The sequence below is a fragment of the Vipera ursinii genome, assembly GCF_947247035.1.
Source record: "Vipera ursinii genome assembly, chromosome: 9".
Lineage (NCBI taxonomy): Eukaryota > Metazoa > Chordata > Lepidosauria > Squamata > Viperidae > Vipera > Vipera ursinii.
In genome coordinates, this window is record NC_139523.1 from 6,936,207 (window position 1) to 6,961,765 (window position 25,559).

The following is a 25,559-nucleotide window of genomic DNA, read 5'->3' on the forward strand; positions in this document are numbered from 1 at the left end:
CAGGTTTTCACCTGTATTTAACCATGGCTTGCGCAGCAAAATGAGAATGCTTTCGCACTTTACTCCTTCGTCCCCCAAAACCTCCCTTCACTCCTGCTTTGCTTGAGAAAACTCATGGCTAGCTTAACCCATTGTCATAAAATTCTGCAAAGCCTGCTCCCATTCCTGCCAGCGCCCTGATAACTTGCTGATGTTGCGTGAACCTTGAACTAAGTTACAGGCCATTTCCCCCTTTTGTAAAAGTGACACTAAACAAATGAAGCACTTTTTTGTTGCTTATTCTGAAGTTAATTTCAGTGTGCATTTTACATGACAAACACTCAAGTTCTGAAAGCGAGTATACATTTGTTCTTCCAGACACCTCCCCCCACCGTCTCTCTCTCTCTCTCTCTCTCTCTCTCTCTCTCTCTCTCTCTCTCTCTCTGTGTGTGTGTGTGTGTGTGTGTGTGTGTGTGTGTGTGTGTGTGTGTTTGTGTGTGTGTGAATCTTGGGTCCTGGCAATTGCCTGGATAAGTCTTTGCAGTTTTCTTGGCAATGTTTTCAGAAGTGTTTGTCGTTATCTCCTTCTAGGGCTGAGAGAGAGTGACTGGCTCAAGGTCACCCAGGCTTTGCGCCTAAGGAAGGACTAGAGCTAGAACTCACAGTCTCCCGGTTCCTAGATTGGTGCCTCAACCTCTATCAAACTAGCTCTCTTTTGCAGTTCTACTCCTCAGCTAATACCTTCCTCTGTTAGGTTTAAGCCACAAAACTAAATCCAGACAAGCTTAATGAGGCTTCAAAACTAGAAGTCAGCTCATTCATAAAAAGAGTATGCATTTCTTGGGAAGCGAAGCTGTTGTTGTGTGGGTTCATCAACATTTGCTCATTGTACCAATAGCTCCTTGCAAGCAGGTTCACGTTAACATGCCCTTGACGTTTGTCTAACAAATGTAAATCTCCATCCTGACAGAACTGTTCACATCCAATTACCCGTTTCCCACTCTGCTAGGGATGTGTCATGTTATTAAGTTGCTCACTTAAAATAAAGAAGCCCGAGGCTGCCTTCCACTAAAACAGGGGTCTCCAAACTTGGCAATTTTAAGGCATTGTGGATTTCAACTTCCAGAATTCCCCAGCCAGTCCTGCCGATGGCTGGGAATTGAAGTCCACAAGTCTTAAAAAGTTGCCAAGTTTGGAGACCCGTGCACTAAAAGAAGAGAAAGAACACTGGAGTGGGACCGAAAACATATTCTTAAGCTAGTTTAAGAAAGGAATATATTTCATTCAATTTCCCTTGATTGGGACCCCCAAAGGGCTACTTTGAATCCCACCCTACAAGTTGCTTAGATGTTTGCTCTATCATTCTGCTTAACACCGGCTCTTAACCCCAAAGAGGGAAAAGAGTAAAGTGCCCCAGCACAACTAATTTTATTTTATTTTTTATTTTAATTCCATTTATATCCCGCCCTTCTCCGAAGACTCAGGGCGGCTTACAAACGTAGCAGTAGCCTTCATTCTATGTATATGCCTGCTTATTAGGGCTTTCACACACACCCCCAAGCGGTATTATTACAAAGTCAGCTTATTGCCCCCAACAATCTGGGTCCTCATTTTACCTACCTCGGAAGGATGGAAGGCTGAGTCAACCTTGAGCCTGGTGGGACTCGAACCTGCATTAATTGCAGGCAGCTGGTGTTACTTAAGGAGGCATTAGCCCACTGCTCCACCAAGGCTCTTTTTGTATATTGAATATACAATATACAATTGAATATCTGAATCCTGAGAAGGAAAGGCCTGACCAGATTACAGTGTCATTGGCTCTGATTTGCAATCATGGACCTGTTCTACCCATCTGTACCTATGCAGGTGGGTGGGTCAGGCTGCCAGAAGAACCTGTTCTCAATCTGCACACAGCTGATCTTGGCGTCCCCCTGCAAGGTGTATCCTGGATCGCACTGGAAAATGATGTTGTCTCCTGCCTCCTTGCTGTCACCGCTCCGACTCCCGTTTTGTGGAACCCCAGGGTCGTTGCAGGAGGTGGCGGTGGACACTAAGAGCAAAAAGTCAGGGAATGGGATGAACCAAGGGAACAGAATTATTCACTGAATTTTTCAATTGTTCCATAAACTCTGAAGGTATGACATGACATTCATGTTGAGCATAGTACACTGCATTTCCTGGAGGTGCTCAGGGTGCAAAGAGCAGCCACCTTGCACATAATTAGAGCAAGGATGGCTTCAGAGGGAAACAAGGCAGAAAACATCATGTTCCTGATTGCTAAGCAGAACAAAGGAGGCATGGAATCCATCAAGTCCATCATTGTCCATCATGGAGTACAATACTGATGGTGTAACTCTGAGGTCTTCAAACGTGGCCCTTTTATGACTTGTGGATTTCAACTCCCAGAATTCCTCAGCCAGGCATGCTGGCTGAGGAATTCTGGGAGTTGAAGTCCACAAGTCATAAAAGGGTCAAGTCTGAAGACCCCGGGTCTTCAGACCTGACCCTTTTCCTCCCTTCCACTGCAGGATTTTGGACGATGCCAGTAGCCACGAGTGTTCTTCAGGCATCAGAAAGAACACGGAAATGCAGTTATTGACATTTGTAAGCAGTTTGATTTCATTTGAATGGCCAAATTAGGCCAGGTATGCCTAACTGCAGATGAACACAGGGAATACTAAAACCTGGATGTCAGACCCTCCCTGCCTTTCTATTTTCCTAGTAAATTCCAAAGGAAAAGATCAAAAGGAGCTCTTCCCAGAAGGATTTTCAGGAGCCATGCTGTTCTAAGACTGTATGATAGAGTCCTGTGCTTGAGAAATTGTTGGAAAATTTCCCTGGAGAAATTCAGTGCAATTGTCCAGCCAATCTTTTTGTCCAGTCCTTTGGTGCTGTGCTTCAGGAGGTCATGTGCATCCTTCTGTAATTCAAAGCAGTTTGTGCATATTCCCTTACATTCCTTTTAGTGCTAACCCATGAGGTCACTCAGAAATTTGTTCCTGGACAAGCTAAAATTTCTTCTGACTTTGAAACACAATGCTAGTTTTAGCCAATAAATCATATAAGCCTTTTTTTTCCCATCTTCAAACGTTCTGTAGAGAAGCCTGCTTTTTGCTGGCTGAATCAGCATTTAAGACAAACAATGCAATCCTGTTTACTTCAAAAAGCAGCCACATACATCTACAAAGAGCTATTAGCTGATAACGCCTTAGGATCAACCAAAACTCCACTTTAGGCAAGACATAAAGCAGTGGGTGGGCAGAAGGAAGAAATTAGGGAAAAGTAAGACAGCGTTCTGTGCGCCTTTGGCGTCTAGTCATGCCGGCCACATGACCACGGAGACGTCCTCGGACAAGCGCTGGCTCTTCGGCTTTGAAACGGAGATGAGCACCGGCCCCTAGAGTCGGAAATGACTAGCACGCATGTGCGGGGGAAACTTTACCTTTACTTTTAAGACAGATTAGAACCAGATAGTCATCAAATATCTCAGGGGCTGCCACAAAGAAGAGGGAGTCAAGCTATTCTCCAAAGCACCTGAAGGCAGGACAAGAAGCAACGGATGGAAACTAGTCAAGGAGAGAAGCAACCTAGAACTAAGGAGAAACTTCCTGACAGTTAGAACAATTAACCAGTGGAACAACCTGCCTCCAGAAGCGGTGAATGCTCCAACACTGGAAGTTTTTAAGAAGAGACTGGACAGCCATTTGCCTGAAATGGTATAGGGTTTCCTGCCTGAGCAGGGGGTTGGACTAGATGACCTCCAAGGTCCCTTCCAACTTATTATTATTATTATTATTATTATTATTATTATTATTATTATTATTATTATTATTATTAAATGAAAGTTGTGAAATAAATATATCAATATGAGGATGGTATTACCAGTACTGTATGCACTATTTGGGGTCCAAGCAAATAGAATAGCAATAGCACTTAGACTTATATACCACTTCAGGGTGCTTTACAGCCCTCTCTAAGCAGTTTACAAAGTCAGCATATTGCCCCCAACAATCTGATCCTCATTTTACCAACCTCAGAAGAATGGAAGGCTGATTGAACCTTGAGCCTGTGAGAATCAAATGGCTGAATTGTTGGCAATCAGCAATCAGCAGAATTAGCCTGCAATACTGCACCACCATGGTTACTATGCCCTTCTGAAAACATAAAAGTATGCTCATGCCCTATTTTTTCCCCCGAAACAGGTCAAAACTCAAAGGATCCTGGGTTTACAGCATTGATATTATATAATTCGGACCACAAAACTAGAAATCTGCAGGTACTCCTTGTTTAATGGCTGCCATTGGGTTAGAAATCTCAGTAGTTGAGCAAAGCAGTCGTTAAGGGAGATGCATACATGACTCCTTCGTTCAGTGACCACAATTCCAGCAATCCCAACTGTGCTTAAGCGATCGTCCAGATTGTCAAATGGATAAAGCAAAAGAGCCGCCTCTAGGCAGCAGCTTTTTGAGAGGGAAAGGGCTGCCTGCCAGGAGGTTTCAGCACTGTGCACAGCTGAAATCCTCCCAGCTGGTAGCCCTTTTGCTCTCAAATTTTCCTGTGGTGTGCCAAAGAATTTCAGCTTTTCTCTGTTGAAGGTGGGGCAATCCTTTGGGAGGCTGAGAGAATCCATCCCTCCATCCCTCTATCACTTCCACTTGCAACTTTTCCTGCTGACTTCCCCACTGACTTTTTAGGGAAGTCAGCAGAGAAGATTGTGAACAATGATCACATGATTGCAGGGTGCTTGGCCAATGGCTGTTTGAGAGTTGGCTGCCAAGCACTTGAAATGTGGTCAATGTGGCACAATGTTTTATGACAGCCAGAAATGCTTTATGGGCCAGAAAGGAACATTCCCAAGGCTGTCATAACTGTGAACAGTCAATTGGTTATAAGGACTACCTGTGTGCTAAATGATCTAATAAGTGAGGTGGTAGCAGCCAAGTAGCTAAAATATATCAACTGTTCATGAAAATTCTCTCATAGATCACTGATATCTAATGCAATGCATTCTGCAAATGTTTTAGGATTATTTGCACTATTATAGTCCAGAGTTGAAACCTTGACAATAAGAAAAGACTTTGCACAAACTTTCTTTGAGCTACAGTGAGCACACATATGGATGGATTGGACCAGGATGCATGCTTAAACATGCATTACTGATTTCAAACTTTTCTTTCTCCAGCTGGAAAAGGCTGTAGGGATTAACAAATCCAAGTCTGTTGCACAAAGATCAGATACATATATATACATCAGCACACTTTCCCGTTTACTTATTACATCTTGTTACATCGAGCCATCTGCTATTTCTACCTGGCATTCGGCTATAACACTATGTTGTCTATGCTGTTAAATAAATTATAATGTGCACATTGTCTCCTCCTCCCTGCCCCCTCCCCTTGTGATTGAGAGGAATTTTGTGTCAGGACCCACCCCAAACCACGTCTTAGGAAGACAAAATTCTTGGAGTCAAATCTATTCCAAAAAGAATCTTTACTATGACATGCTTGGTTGTAGGAAACGAGACAGGACTTAATATTATTCCACGAAGTAAAACCTTATAAAGAGTTTCCGGTTTAACCCCCCTTAACCCCATTTGGTCAGTCCCCCATCCTTTATCTCGTATCATCCTTCTCGTGGGAAAAAGGAACTTAGGACCCTTCATGTTTATTGCTCTCTTCCGTGACAAAAGCCAGATGCTAGCCCTCCTTTTTGTTTCCCCAGTTCAAAAGGCTTCTCCTTTCCTTTGAAATGCCTAATACTGGTTCAATAAACATCTATTCTCTTCTCTTTGGGAGATGGCAGAATCCATGGAATAATGTTTGAAACATTCCATTTATGAATATGATATACGGTAAATGGATTCTGACATTTTGCTTTTAGCAGGAATGATAAGTTTGATTCTTTTACAGATGTACCAGAATGCTGTCTGAAATGAAACCTTGTTTTCTTTTTTCTTTTTAAAGCTCAGGAGTTTAAAATAAGTAGGGTTGTTTTTTTAAAAAAAATAGAAAAGTCTGAGATTTTTTTAAGGCAATAAAACTAGAGGAGTGATCACTAGAACAGCAGTGAAAGAAAAACAGAGTCAGGTGGGACCAATTCAGCTTAAGCTAGTGACGGAGAAGAAAAGAAACTTTTTTTTTTGCCAACCAATATGTCTAATTCTAGGACTCGTCAAGCCTTTGCCAAAATGTGGACAGTGAGAATGGATCACTCAGAAATTTGTTGTCAAAAATCTGGCTCTTCATTTGCAGGTAAATGCCCTAGGCTTTGTCTTGATCTGGACTCTAGCACAAATGCAGCTGAGATAAATCAAAGCATGCTTGCAGATTCTTTCAGCATGCATAATTCACAGATGAAGATCTCCTCACCAAAGAAGCAAACACTGGCTTCATGGATGAACAAACCAGCCAGAAGGATACTGTCTAGTCCAGCATTTTTCAACCTTGGCAACTTTAAAGTCTAAAATCAGTAGCGTGTGTTTAACAATGCTACAGGGGGAATCCTTGGAGCTGAAGACTAGACACCTTAAAGTTGCTGAGGTTGAGAAACACCGGTCTAGTCCCTGGAAAATGAATCCAGGAAGAAAAGCAAGGTCTGGTTGAGCAATAGGTATTCTGACCTAGGAGCCTGCACTCCAATTATTATTTTTTTTTGGCTTTTCCTCTGTTGATTGTGACACCAACCCACAATCTCAGCCTCATTTCTTACAAAAACCAGTGCTTGTTTGTTACTGTAGTCAATGCTCAAATATTTCTTTCGTAATATTGTTATCCATCCATCCAAATACCTCACTAGCACTCAGCTCTATTGCTTTTCCTCATCTAATTTCTAGAAAGAAGCTGTTTCACTTCGATGTTGCCTAAGACAGATAATGGGCAGGAGGAAAGTGAACACGCTGAGGCAAATCAAAATGCTGATGGTTAGTCATCACTCTGGGCTGAAAACTGCAATGCAGCCTGTTCTGAAATAACTTTTGCTCCCGTTGAAAAAATCAACTTTCAGGGGTTTCTCTTGGCTCTGTGCTTTCCCAGCATCTTCAGGTAGCGACAATAACATTTGATTAACTCTACTAGTTTTGCAGCTATAAATCTTTCTGCGTTAGTTGGACGGCAGCAATTATCCCTGCCTTGGCTAGATTCTGTATTTTTTCCCCCTTCTGTTGAATTGTGTTCAATTCTCAGAGACTGCCTTGCAGTTTTCTTGGGCTGAGAGACAGTGACTAGCCCAAGGTCACCCAGCCGGCTTTGTACCTAAAACAGGGCTCACAGTCTCCTGGCTTCTGGCCTGATGCTTTAACCACTATGCCAAACTGGCTCTCATGGATTGGTTCAACTCATTATATGTAGGACTATTCATGAGTAATAGTTTAAATTCTGTGAACGCAAATGTGGCAGAGAAGGTAATTGTTTGCCAAGTTCAGATCAAGGTATTGGTCTTAGCCTTTAAAGCATTAGATGGCTTAAGGACTGACTATCTTAGGGTCAACATATTTTATTGCAAACCTGCTGGAGTATTAAAATATGCAGAAACGATCCCTTTCAAGACCCCTCTGGTGCAGTGGCTTAGTTCACTGGAAGGGTTTCTCTTGAATAACCCAAAGCTCTAATCCTGCGGGTTTGGCTGCTCTCTTAATCTCTTGGTTTTAAAAAAAAGCACATAAAGGCATATCTATTTGGCCTTTCCAAATGTCAGTTTTCTTTTTAGTGTTCTTTTAATATTTAACATTTAATATGTCAGTGTAGGATATTAAGTAATGTTAAATATTAAGATTATTTAAATACAGTCTTGGTACAAATATTACAATATGCATCTGAAGACAATACCTCCAGCTATTCTGTTCCACAATTATGTTGCTATTCTGGATCAACTATATATAGAAAACAGCTGTATAAACGGACCTTTTCAATCCTCCACTAAATCTCTGAGTGGAGAATGGATGATTTCTCTGAATTTCTCCAGAAGGAGAAGAAACTCTTCATTAATTTCTCAAGGATTTCACTTTGGGGATGATCCTAACACCAGAAAGGGTCAATGTAAAATCTCCCTGAGAAAGTGAGAAAGAGGCAAAATTGCTAAGGAACTGGCATGTCATGAATGCTGAAATTAATCAATTTGGGGATTATCCCTCGTACAGTTTAGCAGGCAGAGTCGTAGAGAGTTGAAAACACCTATGGAATGGTCCTCCTGTTTTTGTTCTCCTGACCCAGAAGACCAGGTGACATCTGTGAAAGTTACCTGAAAACTGAATGGCAAAACCCTGTTTGCTGGTGAAAAAGTCCGTGTTGAACTGAAGCACCACCAGGTTGAAGGTGCTGTGAATGTCATTGGGCAAGACAGAACCACTGACTTCTTTCAGCAGGATGCTCTTCTGCACTGGCCCATCCCAGATTCTCAAGACGTCATGGAAGTCCTCTGTATGGAAAACTATGAAGTGGAGCCTGTATTTGCGGGAGGGCAAAACAGGACAGGGAAGAGAGAGAGAAGAGTTACAAACAAGACTAGATTTGTATTTGAGAACAGGAAAAGTTTAGAAAAGAAAGGATTGAAGGAAGGTAACGTTATAATGTTCTTCAGGTATCAAACAGGGATCAAATAAAAAAGAGAAGCCAGGTAACACCTTTTTCAGGCTAATAACCTTTATTAGTAAGATAACTGTGTATAGATAAGTCCTCGACTTGCATTATTCGTTTAGGGACTATTCAAAGTTACAATGACACTGAAAGAAGGTGATTTATGACCCTTTTTCACACTTACAACCAACGGTGGGATTTAGCCGGTTTGCCCCACTTCGTCAGAACTGGTAGCTAATTTTTTGTTGCCCAGGCCCAGAACGGACTATCGGAAGCGGCATCCACACAGAGAACCGGTTCTTCACATATTTGAATCCCACCACTGCTTACAACCTTAACCGTATCCCCATGGTCACCTAATCAAAATTCAGATGCTTGGCATGTGGCATGTATTTATGACAGTTGCGGTGTCCAGGGATCATGGGATCATGATGTGTGAACTTCTGACAAGCAAAAATCAATGGGGAAGCCAGAATCACTTAACAACCGTGTTACTAACTTAACAACTGCAGTAATTCGCTTAACATCTGTGTCAAGAAAGGTTATAAAAAGGGGCAAAACTCAAAAGGGGCAAAACTTAATGAATGTCTTGCTTAGCAACAGAATTTTTTGGCTCAAATGTGGTCGTAAGTTGAGGACTACCTGTAAGCTTTTTAATAATATATATTGGTCTAAACACCACCAGATTCCTTCTGATTTTTGGTACTACACAACTTTCTCACTGCAATCTCAGAAAGAACCTGAGTCCTGTTTTCATTCATTCTGGGTAGAGAGTAATGGATATACATTATAAAGAGGGCGATTGTGACTGAATGTTAAGGGGAAAAAATCCTAATTGAAAAAAAACAATTTGACAAAGAAAACAATCCCTAAGGAGGTTGTAAAACATTGGATTTGTTGAAGGAGAGACTGGAAAGCCAACGATTAAGGATGTTTTAATTTAGTTGGCTAAACTGAGGAGGAAGTTAACCTAAGTAGCTTCCCCAATTCTAAGATTTTAAAATTCCTCCCAACAATTTGGGAACTGCAGTTTAACTTGAGAGGTTGAGGACTCAGTTACAAATCTAGTCCTTCTATGTCACTCTGCAATTTGTCTTCAGTTTCCATGTGGAGAAAAGCTGGTCATTTCATTAGATTAGATATGCAGAAAAGACACCTAATAATAGACGATCGCTTGGAGGAAATGAAACATGAAAATAGCATCATATACAGATGCAGGAAATCATACGCTTGTTATGAAGGAGAAGGAATAACTGAACAGGTAGAAGCAAATTCATTTGAAATAAATCCTTTTAGACTGAGTGGGGAAGGAGATGATAGAGTGAAAAGAACAGATGTTTCTTTAAAGGTTCTCTATAATTGTGCCAAACTGAACAGCGCTTCTATTTTTTTTTCTTTATCATTGATTTTTCCCCCCTTATGGTAGTCAGTGGCAGCAGTATGAAATTTTTAATATTTTAATTCCATCTTCATAATAATAGGTATGATGGTGATGTATTATAAATGTTGGAGAACTGCATGGTTATTAATTGACTGAGTTTTAGGGAGGCCTGCCCCTCTGGCTTTTTATTTAATATACTTGTTACATTTATATTAGCATAAACATTTGTACTGAAGACGCAATAAAAGTTTGATGGACTGTACTGTAGGAAGACTGGGAATACTGAGTTAAAAGACCCAACTATGTGCTTTTTTAAAAAAAAAGTGTCAAAGCTTCTGGCTTGTTGCTTAGTATTCCTTGAAATTTCACAAAAATGCATTCTGCTGAGGGAAACTACAATTCTTCCATAGATCAATTGCAGCCCTCCCCAACTCAATAACCCACAGTTGTGTTGGTTAATGATGACTGAACCCCTTTTTGGGAGGGACACCTCTTTTCTGTGAGCTGCACTGGCTTCCAGTTGCCCTCCGGGTGAGATTCAAGGTGCTGGTGATGACCTATAGAGCCCTAAATGGCTTGGGTCCGGATTATCTGAGGGAACACCTGCTGCTGACATTAACTCCCCATCGTCCTGTGCGCTCCCACAGGGAGGGCCTTCTTAGTGTACCGCTGGTGAAGGATTGCCGGCGGGTGACTCCCAGAGTGAGGGCCTTCTCTGTGGGTGCACCTGCCCTTTGGAACCAACTTCCTATGGAGCTTAGGACTGCCCCCGACCTCCATTCATTTCACCGGGACCTAAAAACTTGGCTATTTGAGCTATCTGGCCTAGATTGAGGGGTTTTTAATTGGGTTTTAAAGTTTTAACTTTTGGGCTTAAATTTAATTAATTGTTTTAAATTAATTTTAACTTTTGTATTGTATGGTTTTAATTGCCCTGTAAACCGCCCTGAGTCCTATGGGAATAGGGCGGTATATAAGTCAAATAAATAATAATAATAATAATAATAATAATAATAATAATAATAATAATAATAATAATATGACTGCAAAAAGGATTGGGCTGGGCTAAGCTGTTTTCCGTCAGCTTTCAGAAAGCTTAAAAATACCATCTTGTTTTAATATTGTATGTTGTATTATTTTAATACTGTTTTAAGATTGGTTTTATACTATTCTTCTTTAAAATTGTATCCCCTTAAACTTACCAGGGCCATTAAAATAAAAATGAACCAATCCAATAAACAATCAAAGGCTACATGATTGCCGCATGGCCCAGAAGTCATGCATGCATGCTCATATACTGTATACACAAGCTCATGGTGAGGGTTCCCAAAATATTTTCTAGAGAGACACGGGTGCAAAAAGGAACTGTTCTACTTGTCCTATTAATGGAATGCCCAAATTGTAGAGCATTCCAGCAATCCAATCACACCTGAAGTGTTGGATGTAATTTGAAGTACCAAAGGGTCTGTGGTGGAATGTAGTCTGGATTTCCAAGAGGGAGGGGCTGCGTTCCAGAGGAGCAAGAGACAATGAAGTTTAGATTGATGGTTTGAGAGGAAGAGGGTCAAGACAGCTTCTCCCTAGAGGTTTTCAGAGTCTATCTTTAACAATACAAGTAGCTGCTTTAGTTTGGCAAGATTGATGTCTATAGGTGAGGAACTATAAAGGAAACTTCGGATGGCCCCAGATCTCCAGTCCTTTCGCCGCAGCCTCAAAACACTCCTTTTTCAACTGGCTGACCTGGACTGACAGGCATTTAATTATGTTTCATTTTTATTTTAATTATGTTTACAATTTTTAACTCTAATTTTTATTTTTTTTTAATTTTTAATTTTAATTTATTGTACAGAGGCCTTTAATTTTAATTTTATCTTAATTTCTGTATTTATTGTATATTATTGCTGTTAGCCGCCCTGAGTCCTTCGGGAGATAGGGCGGGATATAAGCCCCATTAATAAATAAATAAATAAATAAATAAATAAATAAATAAATAAATAAATAAATAAATAAATAAATAAATAAACAAACTGCTTAGAAGAAAGCAGTGTGTCTTTGTTTATGGAGCTTCATAGGGACATAAATGTTTAAGTAAACTTAAAATCCTCTCCCCGAACCCCCAACGTGGATGAAGAAAGAGAAGTTTGGAGAGAAGGAGAGCAAGCCAGACCACACAAATAAATGGGAATTTGACGGTGGGGGCAAATGATTGTTCATAATGTTGCAATGTAACATTCATATGGGCACATATGTATATAAGGGAAAGGGCTTGTACCAGAACATCACAATGCACATTGCACCATTCTGACCAAATATCTGGGGTTGGAGAGAGCAGAAGGAATGGCTTTGAGGGCAGGAGGAAAAGTACCTATCAAGTATTGATCAGATAAAAGGAGCCCCCGATTCCCAAGCAAAAATATAATGTGACTAAATGTAACAGGCAAGTTCTTCCCAAGTTTATACAATGATGGAGAGAGGGAGGAGGGAGAGGGAGGAGGGAGGCCCATTCAAAGTAGCCAGATTTTGTTATCATAACTTTACGGTAAAAGTAGTATTGACCTACATGGCGCTGACTTCCTAGTCTCAGGCATCTGACAGGATTCTGTGGATGCCTCTTGCTAAATTTGGCAGGTAATTCAAGAGAGGACCTAGCACTTTCGTTCTGTCTAGCAAGATCTTTTTCAAATTGCACCCTTGAAAGCTGTCATGCTGATATTATACTGTTTGTGTTCTCTTCTAAGCTCTTGAAAAAGGGCTTTGCATCTCTCTGGCAGCAATCCATATTCTAAACACATCTGAAGCTGTGCAGGTATGAATGTGATTAGCACCCGAGAGCAGAGAAGCCACTATGAGGGTGTTAGAACTTCAGGGGTCTCCTTCTATTTTCCCATTCTCTATTGCTACAATGCACTAAATCCAATCTGTCTTACCAAGCCTTACTTTTGACCAATTAAAACTAGCTCATCTGCCCTGATTAATCCACAACTCATATTTTTAAAAAGGTATGGCTGATTAATTTGCTGATTATGAAGCTTGAGTCTTATTTTTTTTAATCCTCCTCCTGTTGATGCCAAATAGTAAACACTAAAGTATGCAAAGCAAGAGAAATCATGCAAATGCAATCAATTTGCATAATTCAAACAGGTTGTAGAACTCGGCTATCCCTGCCAAGAGCTGGGGTTGTTTTGGCACTGGCATTTTCATGCATCTATTTCTTTATTTTTAATTGCAGAGCAGAAATGGTCCCGCACAGAAACACCTGTGCCCTGCTTGCAGCACAACGTAATCGACTCAAAATCACAGTGACAAGATGAGTGCTGGATGTTGTAGGGGTGTTGCCGATCTAATCTTTTCCAGTCATTGAACTTACCCTATTGTGCAACCAGCCTCTGCTTCGATTGTCCAGACACAGTTGAGATTGTGATCATAGGGCGTTGGAAACCCTGGAGACAGGATTCTTCCTGAAGACTCACCTCGAATGCTGCCCCCACACTCAGCTGAAAGAAGCCACAAAACAATTCAGCAACTGAACTCTAAACATCCTTTGCTTCTTCCTTTGGGGAAGACTTTACTTTTGCTCCCCATTCAAGTAAGAGATTCTAGAGAAAAGAGGCTACAGAAAATATAGAACATCCAACTACTATTATCATTCGGGTACCCACCATATATTAGAATTACAGCTTCATAATTTCCTTTGACCAAACTACCTGGGGGTTGATGTGTGTTGTGCTTCCACACACTTGAAAAGTGTCAGATTAGTGTACACACAGAGATGAGGGAGGGGAGCCCATCAAAATAACGCCAAAAGCAGATTTGGCTGAATTTGGACAACATTCTTAAACTCAACTGTTGAAGATCTAAAGCAGTGTTTCTCTTGGCGCTATAAGCATAATAAATAAATGAACCTTGGCAACTTTAAGATTTGTGGACTTCAACCCCCAGAATTCCCCAGCTAACATGCTAGTGCAAGATGCATGCTAGGTGGGGAATTCTGGGAACTGAAATCCACAGGTCTTAGATTGCCACGGTTGAGAAGCACTGATATTTGCAAAATTTCTAAATATTAAGTATTTTGTGACTTAGCATTTTGGACATGACAGACCCTTTGATTACTTATGATTCTATGTATCAGGCAACAGAAGAAGAGTGAATTTAGCAACCTTAAATTAGTTTTATGCATTGTGTGAATAAAATGGAATCAATTTTAAAACTATATCCATTCTATCCATATTCACCTACAGCTACAGTGATTATATTTTCTTGGAAAAAATAAAGACAAACCTGAAAAGGGGCAAACCCGAAAGAGGTTCAAAAGGATAATTTTTATTAATTGTTTATGTCAGCAAATTTAATTTACAAAGGAAAATTCAAGAGCAAAAGTAAGAAAAAACTTTATGAGAATGCATAGCTTAATAAAAATTAGCTGTCTGAAATAAAAGACTATCCTTTGTAATAAAGGAAATATTGCCACTCTAACTTTAGCTGTCCTTTCTTTTTAGAAGATATACATGTAGGTAATCCTCGACATACGACTATATTTGAGCCTAAAATTTATGTTGTTAAATGAGACATTTGTTAAGGGAGCTTTGCCCAATTTTACGACCTTTCTTGCCATAGTTGTTAAGTGAATCACTGCAGCTGATAAGTTGGTAACTCAATTGTTAAATCAATCTAGTTTCCCCATTGACTTTGCTTGTCAGAAGATCACTAAGGGTGAACAGATCGCATAACCTCAGCATACAGCAAGGGTCATAAATATGAGTCAAGTTACCAAGCATCTGAATTTTGATCCTATGATTTTGATTCTATGCTGCAAAGGTCATAACTGTGAAAAATGGTCATAAATTGCTGACTGGGGTATTCTGGGAGTTGAAGTCCACACAGCTTAAAATGGCTACGTTTGGAAAACACTGACTTATTCAGACGGCCAAGAGCTAGCAACCAAGAGGTGGCTAGACAATTCTCGATGCTCATTCATTGCCAAATGGTGAGAACATGACATGACGACAAAAGGAAGACTGGATTTGTGCCCTCGATATGTACTAAAAGAGAGAAACCGACTGCATCTTGTATTGATTGACTCATTAGCCTGAAGGTTATTGGAAAAACAGTAGTATGAATGCTGAAAAGGAAATGGTAGGAATTAAAGCTATTGTGCCCATTTGGACAGGTGAAAAAGATTAATAGGTAATCTTCTGCAGCAATCCTGCCATTGATCCTGATCCATTTGTAAAGGTGGTACTTTGTGCCCCTAATTCACCCTAAGAAGCCTTTAGATTAGAACCGTATTTGTCAGGCCCCAAGAACTAAGGACCTCATGTGGAGTGACTTCTGAGTAGTTCCTTTATTGTTGTTCTCCTACAAACAGTTACCTGCAATAACTATAGATATGAATTGCTAGGGAGGGCCCAACCTTGCTCTCTTCCTGCCTACCAGACATTGTAAGCTCCACTGGCTCTCTGTCTTCTGGGTAAAAGTCCTCTTTCTTGCAATTCTGGACTTATATTCCAATAACTTCTCAGCCATGCATTCAATTATTTAACAATTTTATCACATTAAGCTTTCAATTTAGTAAGAACATTTCAATTTTTCCCCCCTGAAGATTCCAAGAACTATGGGTGGCTTTGGGACATAAAATTACACAGCTAAATCAACTGGTCGGCCATCCCCTTAACAGCTATGCCAAATATTTGGGGAGTGACTATCACACAAGAGGGAGGAGTCATACCTACGCAGGTGGGGAGAGGCTGGTCCCAGGATCTTCGCTCTCCGGTCAAGCAAGTAAGCACACGGCTTCCGCGTATTGTGTAGCCAGGATCACAATTGAAAGAGACAGAGCTTCCTGCAAAATGTCCCTCATCGTGGACTTTATAACCAAACTGCGGGATACCAGGGTTCTCACACTTGATTAAATCAAAACCTGAAATCAGGAATAAAGGCAAATGGTTAGAAAGGAACCCCAGTCTTGTCTCAGCTGTTGCTTTAGCAAAAACTGTCAATGGCTGATGAAATTCCTTTAGAGACTTCCAGGAAGTAGTCCGAGAAAAGGCATCCAAGAACATTCAACCTTGCAGTCTTTCTAAAGTGCCAGGACTAATGTGAAGCATCCAATGGAAAAGACCCAGGGAAGTGGAGGTATTTAAGAAGCCAGAGGAGAAATGCTGCAAAATAGCAAGGAATAGATTCCTCTTCAAAATAGGTTTGTTATTTGCTGATTCTGAACCTTATGGATCAATCTGATGGATTGGTTGGAAACAGATGTATTGAAGGCTGTTTCTTGTGTTAGCCTATTTCAGTGGAGGTAGTGATCTGTAATTTTTCAAGAGGGCTTAACAACCTGATGTGAGTAGAACAATAGACATAGAAAGATGGGAAAGTGTGTGAAGATTAACACAATGATATTTACACAGACAACTTGTAATGAAAAATGTGCTCTTAACATGAAGCAGATACAAATAGTTTCCTTTTGAAGGTTTAGGTATGAAAAATAAAACCTCCTCAAAAGATCTGGCATTAGCTTGGCTTCCATCTAGACACCTTTACTTGCCAACTAATTATCCTTAAATGTTTGGAGCAGTACATAGACTCTAAAAATGCCCTGATCCTTTTCCCCAGTTGTAGGATCAGCTGCCTCCATACTCACTAGAAAACTGCAGCTCAAAACCTTGATCCGTGCCATTTCCATCTGTGATGAACTCAAGCCACATCGAGCTGGAAGTGCTGTTGACATTAAGACCCAACATCTCCACACGGCTGAAGGAGCCCAGCAGGCGAGCTGAGTTATTGTTGCCATCATAAATCTTGAAAAAGAGGAGAAAAGAAATAAGAAGATGGATTTCTCTGCTCATCCGCTGACCATCTACCTTTTGTCTCTACAAAGTCAACAGTTTTGTTCATTTGGTACTCTGGTGATGGGAGGAACATTCCTCATTGTCCCACGCCTTTGGCCTGGGCACTGTGACATGAAAACAGTGTTGACTTTTCTTTTGAAGAGGGAGGGCATGTTGCACTGGTAGCCACTAGGCTGTGAAAAATATCAATTTGCCTTTGTCAACCACAAAGAATTAGGACTACCAGTTTGATTGCAGTATAGACAATTTAAAAGGTAAAGGTAAAGGTTTCCCCGCACATGCGTGCTAGTTGTTTCCGACTCTAGGGGCCGGTGCTCATCTCCATTTCAAAGCCGAAGAGCCAGCGCTTGTCCGAGGACGTCTCCGTGGTCATGTGGCCGGCATGACTAGACGCCAAAGGCGCACGGAACGCTGTTACCTTCCCACCGTAGTGGTCCCTATTTTTCTACTTGCATTTTTACGTGCTTTCGAACTGCTACGTTGGCAGAAGCTGGGACGAGTAACAGGCGTTCTCTGTTACACAGCACTCGGGATTCGACCCACCAAACTGCCGACCATCTGATCGACAAGCTCAGCATCCTAACCCACTGAGCCACTTCGTCCCTGCATAGACAGTTTATTCAAGCTTATAAACAAGAATCTGGTCAAGTGAAGTTCAACACTAAATTGGTGCCAGATGAGGGTTAACAGAATTCAGGTGGGGTTGGACTTGGATCTCTTCTGGCAACACAAGGACTCTAAACTGATGATGCATTTAACTCTGATGCCCCCAGCTCTGCCTGCTTTTCTCCTACATCCTTGCATTCAAATCATCTGTATTCCTGCAATGTTTCAGTACATGATGGTCTCTCAAAACATGAAGTTGTTTCCCTGGATTATTGTGAAACTTCCAACAAGTTTGTTTTGAGCTCAAAATTCCACCCCAATGTCCCAAAACAGATTTCTTGCTCTTAAAATGACAATGTTACTCTTTGATTTAAAATGTTCTGCATGCTAACAATAGCCACCCATTTAGAATAGAATAGAATTGAACTGGAAGGGACCTTGGAGGTCTTCTAGTCCACCCCCCTGCTCAAGCAGGAGAACCTATACCATCTCAGACAGGTGACTGTCTAGTCTCTTCTTAAAATTTTCCAGTGACGGAGTGCCCACAATTTCTGGAGGCACGCTGTTCCACTGGTTGATTGTCCTCACTGTCAGGAAGTTTCTCCTTAATACTGCTTCTAAGAAATTTAGATTTCCCAGAATGTATCTGAGAGGTATGATTGGCAGTATAAACCTGGCAAATGACTAAATCAATGCAGGTGTTGGAGAAGCTATCACAATTGCCACTATCTCCCCCTCTAAACAATATCTCAGAAAATAACTATTTCATTCAGTTAACAAAATGGGTGAATAAAACAATTACATCATTTTTTATTTGTATACTATCTCAATCAATGAACCAACATTTCTTTATGGTCCAAGACCAAACAGAATGACAACTTAGCATACAATTACAGTATCTATAAAAGAAAAAAAATTAAAAATGGAGAGAAAATCCTATCCTAATACCTCCAAAATCTTAGGTCAGAATGAATTAATTCTGTAAATTGCCTCCAGAAGTGCTCTCTTCTGCAGCTTTTCATGGGAATGAAAGGTTAAAAAAAGATGACCTTTTTAAAAAAATGTCTCTCAGCTTCATTATTTATATGCATTTCAGTTAAAATGACATTAAAAGTGTTTTATCAGTTTCCTGATTAATTCAAGACTGTTTTCTTTTATTATTTTATCCAGCTTTCTGAACTCAAGGCATCTTAGAATAATACAAAGAAATGTAAAACATAGAATTTCCCTGTAACATCTTCACAAAGACTTGGTTCTTATTTTACTTCTTACTTGGGTGCTGTTCTCACATTCAAAACTGCAAGACATATGTAGAACGTCCTTGGAAGGAGGTTCAAGTTTGATCCTAATTTTCATGAGAAAAATGACAATTTGGGACAATCCAACCATAAGATCTTTTTTGGGTGTTAACAAACAAAAGTCATATTCCATTAAGACACTATCTGATTTGAAATTGTTAATAAAACATTTGTAAGTCCCTAAAGTTCCTAAACCTACAGTCACTTTATAATTCTATAGTTCAAAACGTACTATGATGACTGTAGGAAGCCTATTTTAATATATCAAGAGGCTAGAAAAATTTTAAATATTATATTAATATTGCACCTTTTTAACATGTGATTCATTCAATATTTTTTCCCCTGTTGGCTGAACAGTTGAGAAGATATGTCCAATGGGATGGGTTTCTATTTCTGCAAATTGGGACAATGACACTGATTTTGGGCACCTTCAATGCTGACACTCTCATGATTTGTTATTTATAAGGTTGCAAATAAAGTGTTGGAAGAATGAGGGCTAAAGACATTTATGTGAGGTTAAATTTGGAATGTAGTGAAGTATGAGGTGTGAGTAGCAGCTAATAAGATTATTTCACACTGGTGGAAACAGTCTAGCAAACCCAAAATGAAAAGCTTGAAAACAAATGCAAGGATAAATGGTATGTAAGAATTCTACATTTAATGTAAAATTTGTGCTTGTATTTTATGGACATTAGGAAATCCTCAGTCAAAATCCTTCCGTATAGTCAAAGTTTTAATTCATGGTTTAAGACTTGAGATGTAGTATATATAAAATGTATGCAACAAAATATGTATGGGTAACATTTTTTTTTGTTTTTCTTTTTTTGTGTTTTCTCCCTCCTTAATTTCATTTCTGTCACTCTTGTTTTGTGTACAGCATATTTTTATTCAGTGCTCTATCTGGTTATGTTTTCTTCCTATTTGTCTGTAATAGATTATGACACATTTGCAAAAGAAATCAGAACCCTTGACATCAATGTTGAACTCACTATCATGAAATCTATGAAAAAATTAATAGCTTGGGAAAATAAATGGCATTTTCCTACTTTCTGAGGTCCAGGTTGGGGAGGATAGGTCTCTGTGAAGAAAGTCTGTAAGCCACAGGGAAGAAGTACATCTCCCAAAGGGCTCTGCATGTAGCACTTAGAACAACTTCAAAAAGTCCCTTCTCCTGATTTAAATACAGGGAGCCCTCAACTCACAATAATTCATCTAGTGACTGCCATAGTTTCATTCCATACAGCATTAACCTTGTGAACTATCAAGCTTCCTCCTTCCGTTATATATTTAAGAGGGACAGTATTTAATATTTATTTGTTATGTATATGTAGGGATGTGGGTCTATATATATGTTGTATGTAGTATGGTTAGGTGTGTGTCATGTATGTGTTACACTTTGAGAGCGGGCAACTAAATTTCATTTTTGATGTGTGCCGTTGCGCCCATGGTAAAAAAAAGTCAATAAAGGTTATCTTATCTAAAGTTACAGTGGCACTGTGAAAAGGGACTTACCACCAGCTCTTGCACTTATAACTGACGCACCATCCCCATGGTCACATAATCAGGAGGCTAAAACTTATAAGGAACGGTTGCTGGAACTGGGTATGTCTAGTGTCAATGCTGCAAACATTGACATGTTTTTGCACTGACAATATGAGAGGCAGCCTTTTGCTTTAACTGTTGGGTTCTGAATCACTAAAACGTGTGAGAAATGCAACCCGTATGTTTTTTTTTTTAAATTCCATTTATATCCCGCCCTTCTCCGAAGACTCAGGGTAGCTTACAATTTAAGCACAGACCAATGTGCTTAGCAATAGCCTTCATTCTATGTATATGCCTGCTTATTAGGGCTTTCGCTCCCGCACCCCAAGCGGCATTATAAACAAAGTCAGCTTATTGCCCCCAACAATCTGGGTCCTCATTTTACCTACCTGGGAAGGATGGAAGGCTGAGTCAACCTTGAGCCTGGTGGGATGCGAACCTGCACTAATTGCAGGCAGCTGGTGTTACTGAAGGAGGCATTAGCCCACTGCTCCACCAAGGCTCTGACAAGATAAGGGAGCTGCTTCAGAAGTGAAGTGAAACTTCCAGTGTTGAATTATTTATTTATTTAATTTATTTAATTCCATTTATATCCCACCCTTCTCCGAAGACTCAGGGTAATTGACATGTAAATAAGGGAGGAAAATTCTGTATGATGTGGGGGTCAAGGGGAGGAGAATTTCATATTCTGGCATCCATCCATGAGTGCCAATGCTTTGTTTCATTATTATAGACTTTTTAGATAAAACAATGCCTGAATGTTGTTTGAACTGTCTCATTAATTGGAACCATGACATCTAGTCTAATTAAGAGAAGGACGAGGGATGACAGGATAGCAGTGTTCCAATATTTCAGGGGTTTCACAAAGAAGAGGGAGTCAAGCTATTCTCCAAAGCACCTGAAAGCAGGACAAGAAGCAACGGATGGAAACTAGAACTAAGGAGAAACTTCCTGACAGCTAGAACAACTAACCAGTGGAACAACCAGCCTCCAGAAGTGGTGAATGCTCCAACACTGGAAGATTTTAAGAAGAGACGGGACAGCCATTTGTCTGAAATGGTATAGGGTTTCCTGCCTGAGCAGGGGTTGGACTAGATGACCTCCAAGGTCCCTTCCAAATTTATTATTATTATTATTATTATTATTATTATTATTATTATTATTATTATTATTATTATTATTATCATCATCATCATCATCATCATCATCATCAGATTTGGGTGCTTGGTAACCAACATGTATTTACAATAATCGGTGCGTCTTGGGGTCACATGACCTTCCCACTGGCTTCTGACAAGCAAAGTCAATAGGGGAAGCTGGATTTGCCTAATGACTGCACGATTCACTTAACAACTGCAATGGTTTGCTCCACAACCGTGACAAAAAGATCATAACACTGAGCACAACTCTCTTACCAATCACCTTGCTTTAAAAAAAGAAAAAGAACATTCTGGTCTTAATTGTGGTTGTAAGTCGGTTAGCCAGATGGTTCTTTCCCCTGACAGGCAGTCTCTGAAAACAGTCAGATCCTGTCAGACCCATTTAGAGCTTTGAAGGTCTATATTAGCATGGTACCTCAGTAGACAATTGATAGCTGGTACATATCTTTCATTACAACCATCATGTGATCCTGAATAGAGGCAGCAGTCTGGCCACCCCATTTTGCACCAATTGCTTTCAAGGATAGCACTACATAAAACACATTGTTATAGTCAAGATGGGTTGGGACAAGATGTGGATAATTGTCAGCATATTCAACTGGCGCAAGAAGGGATGCAGCAGGCACAGAAGATTGCTACGTGAAGGCCTTCCTCACTTCAGATGCCAAGTGTTAAGTCAGTGAGGACACTCCCAGTCTGCAAATCTGCTTTTTCAGGCAGAGTGGAAGCCTATCCAAAGTAGGTTGAAGCTCATTTCTTGAGTTTAATATCCTCTTTACCTACAACATCTTAATCATGTTTGGATTTGGCTTCAGCTTCTTCTCTAGTCCAGCCCATTATCAAATTTAGAGAGTAAGGAACAACAAGCTGAGCTGTATTGAATACATCCTACTCCAAAGACCCTTCCAGTGGTGTAATGTGGGACTCCCTAAGTCTAAGCCTAGAGGTCAAACAACTGGTCACAGCCTGATAGAACAGACCAGTAGCATACTACTTCAATATCCAAGACCCAGTTCCACTAGATAGTCCAGAAGGATACCATTATTGATAATATAGAAAGCCACCAAGAGACTTGAGGAAAGCAGCACAGTTCAGAAGTCCTGAAAGCAGTTGGGAGTCTAGGAACATTCCCAGATTACAGACCTACTTTTTCTGGGAAAGTACAACCCCAATTAGTGCAGGTTCGAGTCCCACCAGGCTCAAGGTTGACTCAGCCTTCCATCCTTCCGAGGTAGGTAAAATGAGGACCCAGATTGTTGGGGGCAATTAAGCTGACTTTGTAATAATGCCGCTTGGGGGGGGGGGGCAAAAGCCCTAATAAGCAGGCATATACATAGAATGAAGGCTACTGCTAAGCTTGTAAGCCGCCCTGAGTCTTCGGAGAAGGGCGGGATATAAATGGAATTAAAATAAATAAATAAATAAATAAATAAATAAATAAATAAATTGGTTCTTATTTTCTTGTTATGTTGTTTAACCCTCATTTTTAATCCACTGGATGATTAGTCCTTACCTTGAGGACATCTCCAGCTTCCAAACTGAAAGCCCTGGCTTTGAGCTGAATTCCTTTTCCTGGCTGCGTCTGGATGGAATAGATACATTCATGGTAGTTGCTGTAGTTTAGGGGATAATTTGGAGATAATAGAACACCTTGAGTCCCAGTCACAGAGGAACCACATTCCGCTACAGAGAAAGAGGCAGAAGGATTGACCGTTAACAGATGGGAATATACAAGTGATATAAAGAGCATACTGTCTGGGTAAATACTGATGTGGGCCTATTGTGTTTTTCTTCCTACACGTGGAATCTTGAATCTTGACTAAAGGAGAATATTTGTAGTTGAACTAAGGGGTCCTTGGTGCTCTCTGAGCCTGGTTGTTTTCTTGCAACCAGGTTGTTAGGTTGTTTCATTAGCTAAACTAGGTAACATCATCAGTGCTAGACTACAAATTAAACATTGGATTACCGAAATAAAGAACCATCCTGTGAGTCAATCAGGACTCTCATGTGTTCTGCATTTGGACAGCATAACATAGTCTACTACTACATCCATATTGCTACCTTCTCTTGCTCTATTATCAAGCTGGTTTTAAAAAGATGGTGCTCTCCTACACAATTATAATGTAAGCCACTTAGAGTCATCTCTAGATGAGATGGGCAGTATGTAGGTTTATTAAATAAGTAAATATATCTCTGTACCCTGAACCCTGATATTGTTTTATCTTAGTTCTGCATCTCTTAACTATGCTATGGAGCTGAACACATCTAAAACTTCTCAAGTTTGTTGTATTCTTCCATGATATGTTAAAGCAGAAGACAAACCAGCCTTACTGTGAATTCCCAGACAGTGAAGCCAAGTTGGTATATTACACAAGAAAGCTGGAAATCTAAAATCGGTAAGCAGCATTTAAAACATCAATTTCAGTGTCTTGATGAGGGCAAGAATTGAAATAAAAGCAATCCCAATGGAGCAACACTTCCACCAATGCTAGTAATACTTAAGTAATACTATAACCCACAGCTGTCAAGGCCATTTCTGCAGCCTCCAGAGCACTCCTGCCTCACTACAATTGCCAGTGAGATTTTCTCATTTTTTATGGCTGGAAATAACACAGACAAAATGTCATTTGTCTGAAAAATATTGCTAGTTTAAAAAAAAACAAAATCTGAAAATGATTCATAAAAATCCTCCCTCTGCAGGGGTGTCCAGAGGGCTTTTGGAGGAGAGAGTACAAGAGTCAAGATGTTGTGATAGATACAAAAAGGGATGGGGTTTTGACTTTTTTGACCACTCCCTTCTTGTCTCTGCCACATATATGTTAATTATAGCTCATATGGATGAGAAAGTTGCAGGGTTCTCTGGGACAGCAAGCAGCAGGTACCCATAATTCTAAGTCTAGCTCAGGGGTAGGCAACCTTGGCTCTTTTATGACTCATGGACTTCAACTCCCAGAATTCCTGAGCCAGCATGGCTCAGCATGGAAACCTCTCCCATTCCCCTCAGCATAGCTGGCTCAGGAATTCTGGGAGTTGAAGTCCACGAGTCATAAAAGGGCCAAGGTTGCTTACCCCTGGTCCAGCCTATCACCAAAGAAGTTTCAGTTAGAAGAATCTGGCTTCCAGATGTTAGGAGAATCTCTATTGTGATTCTCTGCAGTACACCAGTTCTACCCTTAAAAACGTATGTCCCAGTATAAACAGGAACCATTTGGAGATAGATATTTTGGCTTCAATCTCATATTTTTTCCTAAATTAAATCTATTTTTCTACTGACAGAGTTTGGAGTCACGAACAACAAAATCACGCTGTGGGCTCGTTTGCAACTTAAAGAAAGATGTCCATGTATTATTTAACAGATTTAGATCCTACCTTTATTTTGGTACTCAAAGTGGTATACATAGTGTTCTCTCCTTCTACGTTCGCAACAATCACCACCTCAGGTGGTAGGTTGGACTGAGAGAAGATGACTGGCTTAGAATCACTTAGCTGGTTCTGTCCTTTATGAAGGATTACCACAGTGCATCCCTTAGCACCATATGGGAACTCAGTTTTCTGCCTTCTTCAGCAAACCATGGTTACAATGAACCATGCCTTAATGCAGTAAGTGAACTCCATCTTTCTGTGAGCTAAACATGGTACAGGCATATATTACTTGGAATCTGGGATTGTTCTGCAGAGTTGCATCTGGTTCACTCCTCTTTCTTTCTTTCTTTCTTTCTTTCTTTCTTTCTTTCTTTCTTTCTTTCTTTCTTTCTTTCTTTCTTTCTTTCTTTCTTCTTTTTTGACATTAACCATGGCACAGGGATTCCCTGTCCACTTGATTAATCAGCCTTAGCACAAAATTAAGATTTGCAGGCCAGATTTAACAAACTCCCAACGATTAATTTAAATCTCCACCGTTGGGTTTACCTAAAATTAATAACTGGGTGCTTGTTAAATCTAGTCTGCAAATCTTAATTTGTGATAATGAAAGGGTGACTTAGATGTTTGTGCAGATGTAATGTTGCCTGTACTCCATGTCCTGAGTACTTGGCTTTGATTATGTTTCCCCCCCCCCCATCTCTCTAAAGTCAAAGGATGATCAGGCACATGGACTGTCAAGTTTCCGACATATGGGCTTTTCAAGTGATTCTGAGGCATTGTTTACCTTTTGATAACAGCTGTGAGGTTATTGG

General features: G+C 40.2%; 1 protein-coding gene across 1 annotated transcript in view; it reads right to left on the minus strand.

Annotated features, from left to right (window-relative positions):
* CSMD2 (CUB and Sushi multiple domains 2) overlaps positions 1 to 25,559 on the minus strand; it is a gene marked incomplete at both ends in the record, with an annotated part of 607,174 nt that overhangs the window by 148,135 nt on the left and 433,480 nt on the right. Inside the window, 6 exons of the mRNA XM_083370102.1 lie at positions 1,838 to 2,029; positions 8,215 to 8,417; positions 13,298 to 13,424; positions 15,656 to 15,847; positions 16,571 to 16,727; positions 22,898 to 23,067. Of these exons, the coding sequence (XP_083226228.1) occupies positions 1,838 to 2,029; positions 8,215 to 8,417; positions 13,298 to 13,424; positions 15,656 to 15,847; positions 16,571 to 16,727; positions 22,898 to 23,067 (1,041 nt within the window). The remainder of the gene's footprint in view (positions 1 to 1,837; positions 2,030 to 8,214; positions 8,418 to 13,297; positions 13,425 to 15,655; positions 15,848 to 16,570; positions 16,728 to 22,897; positions 23,068 to 25,559) is intronic.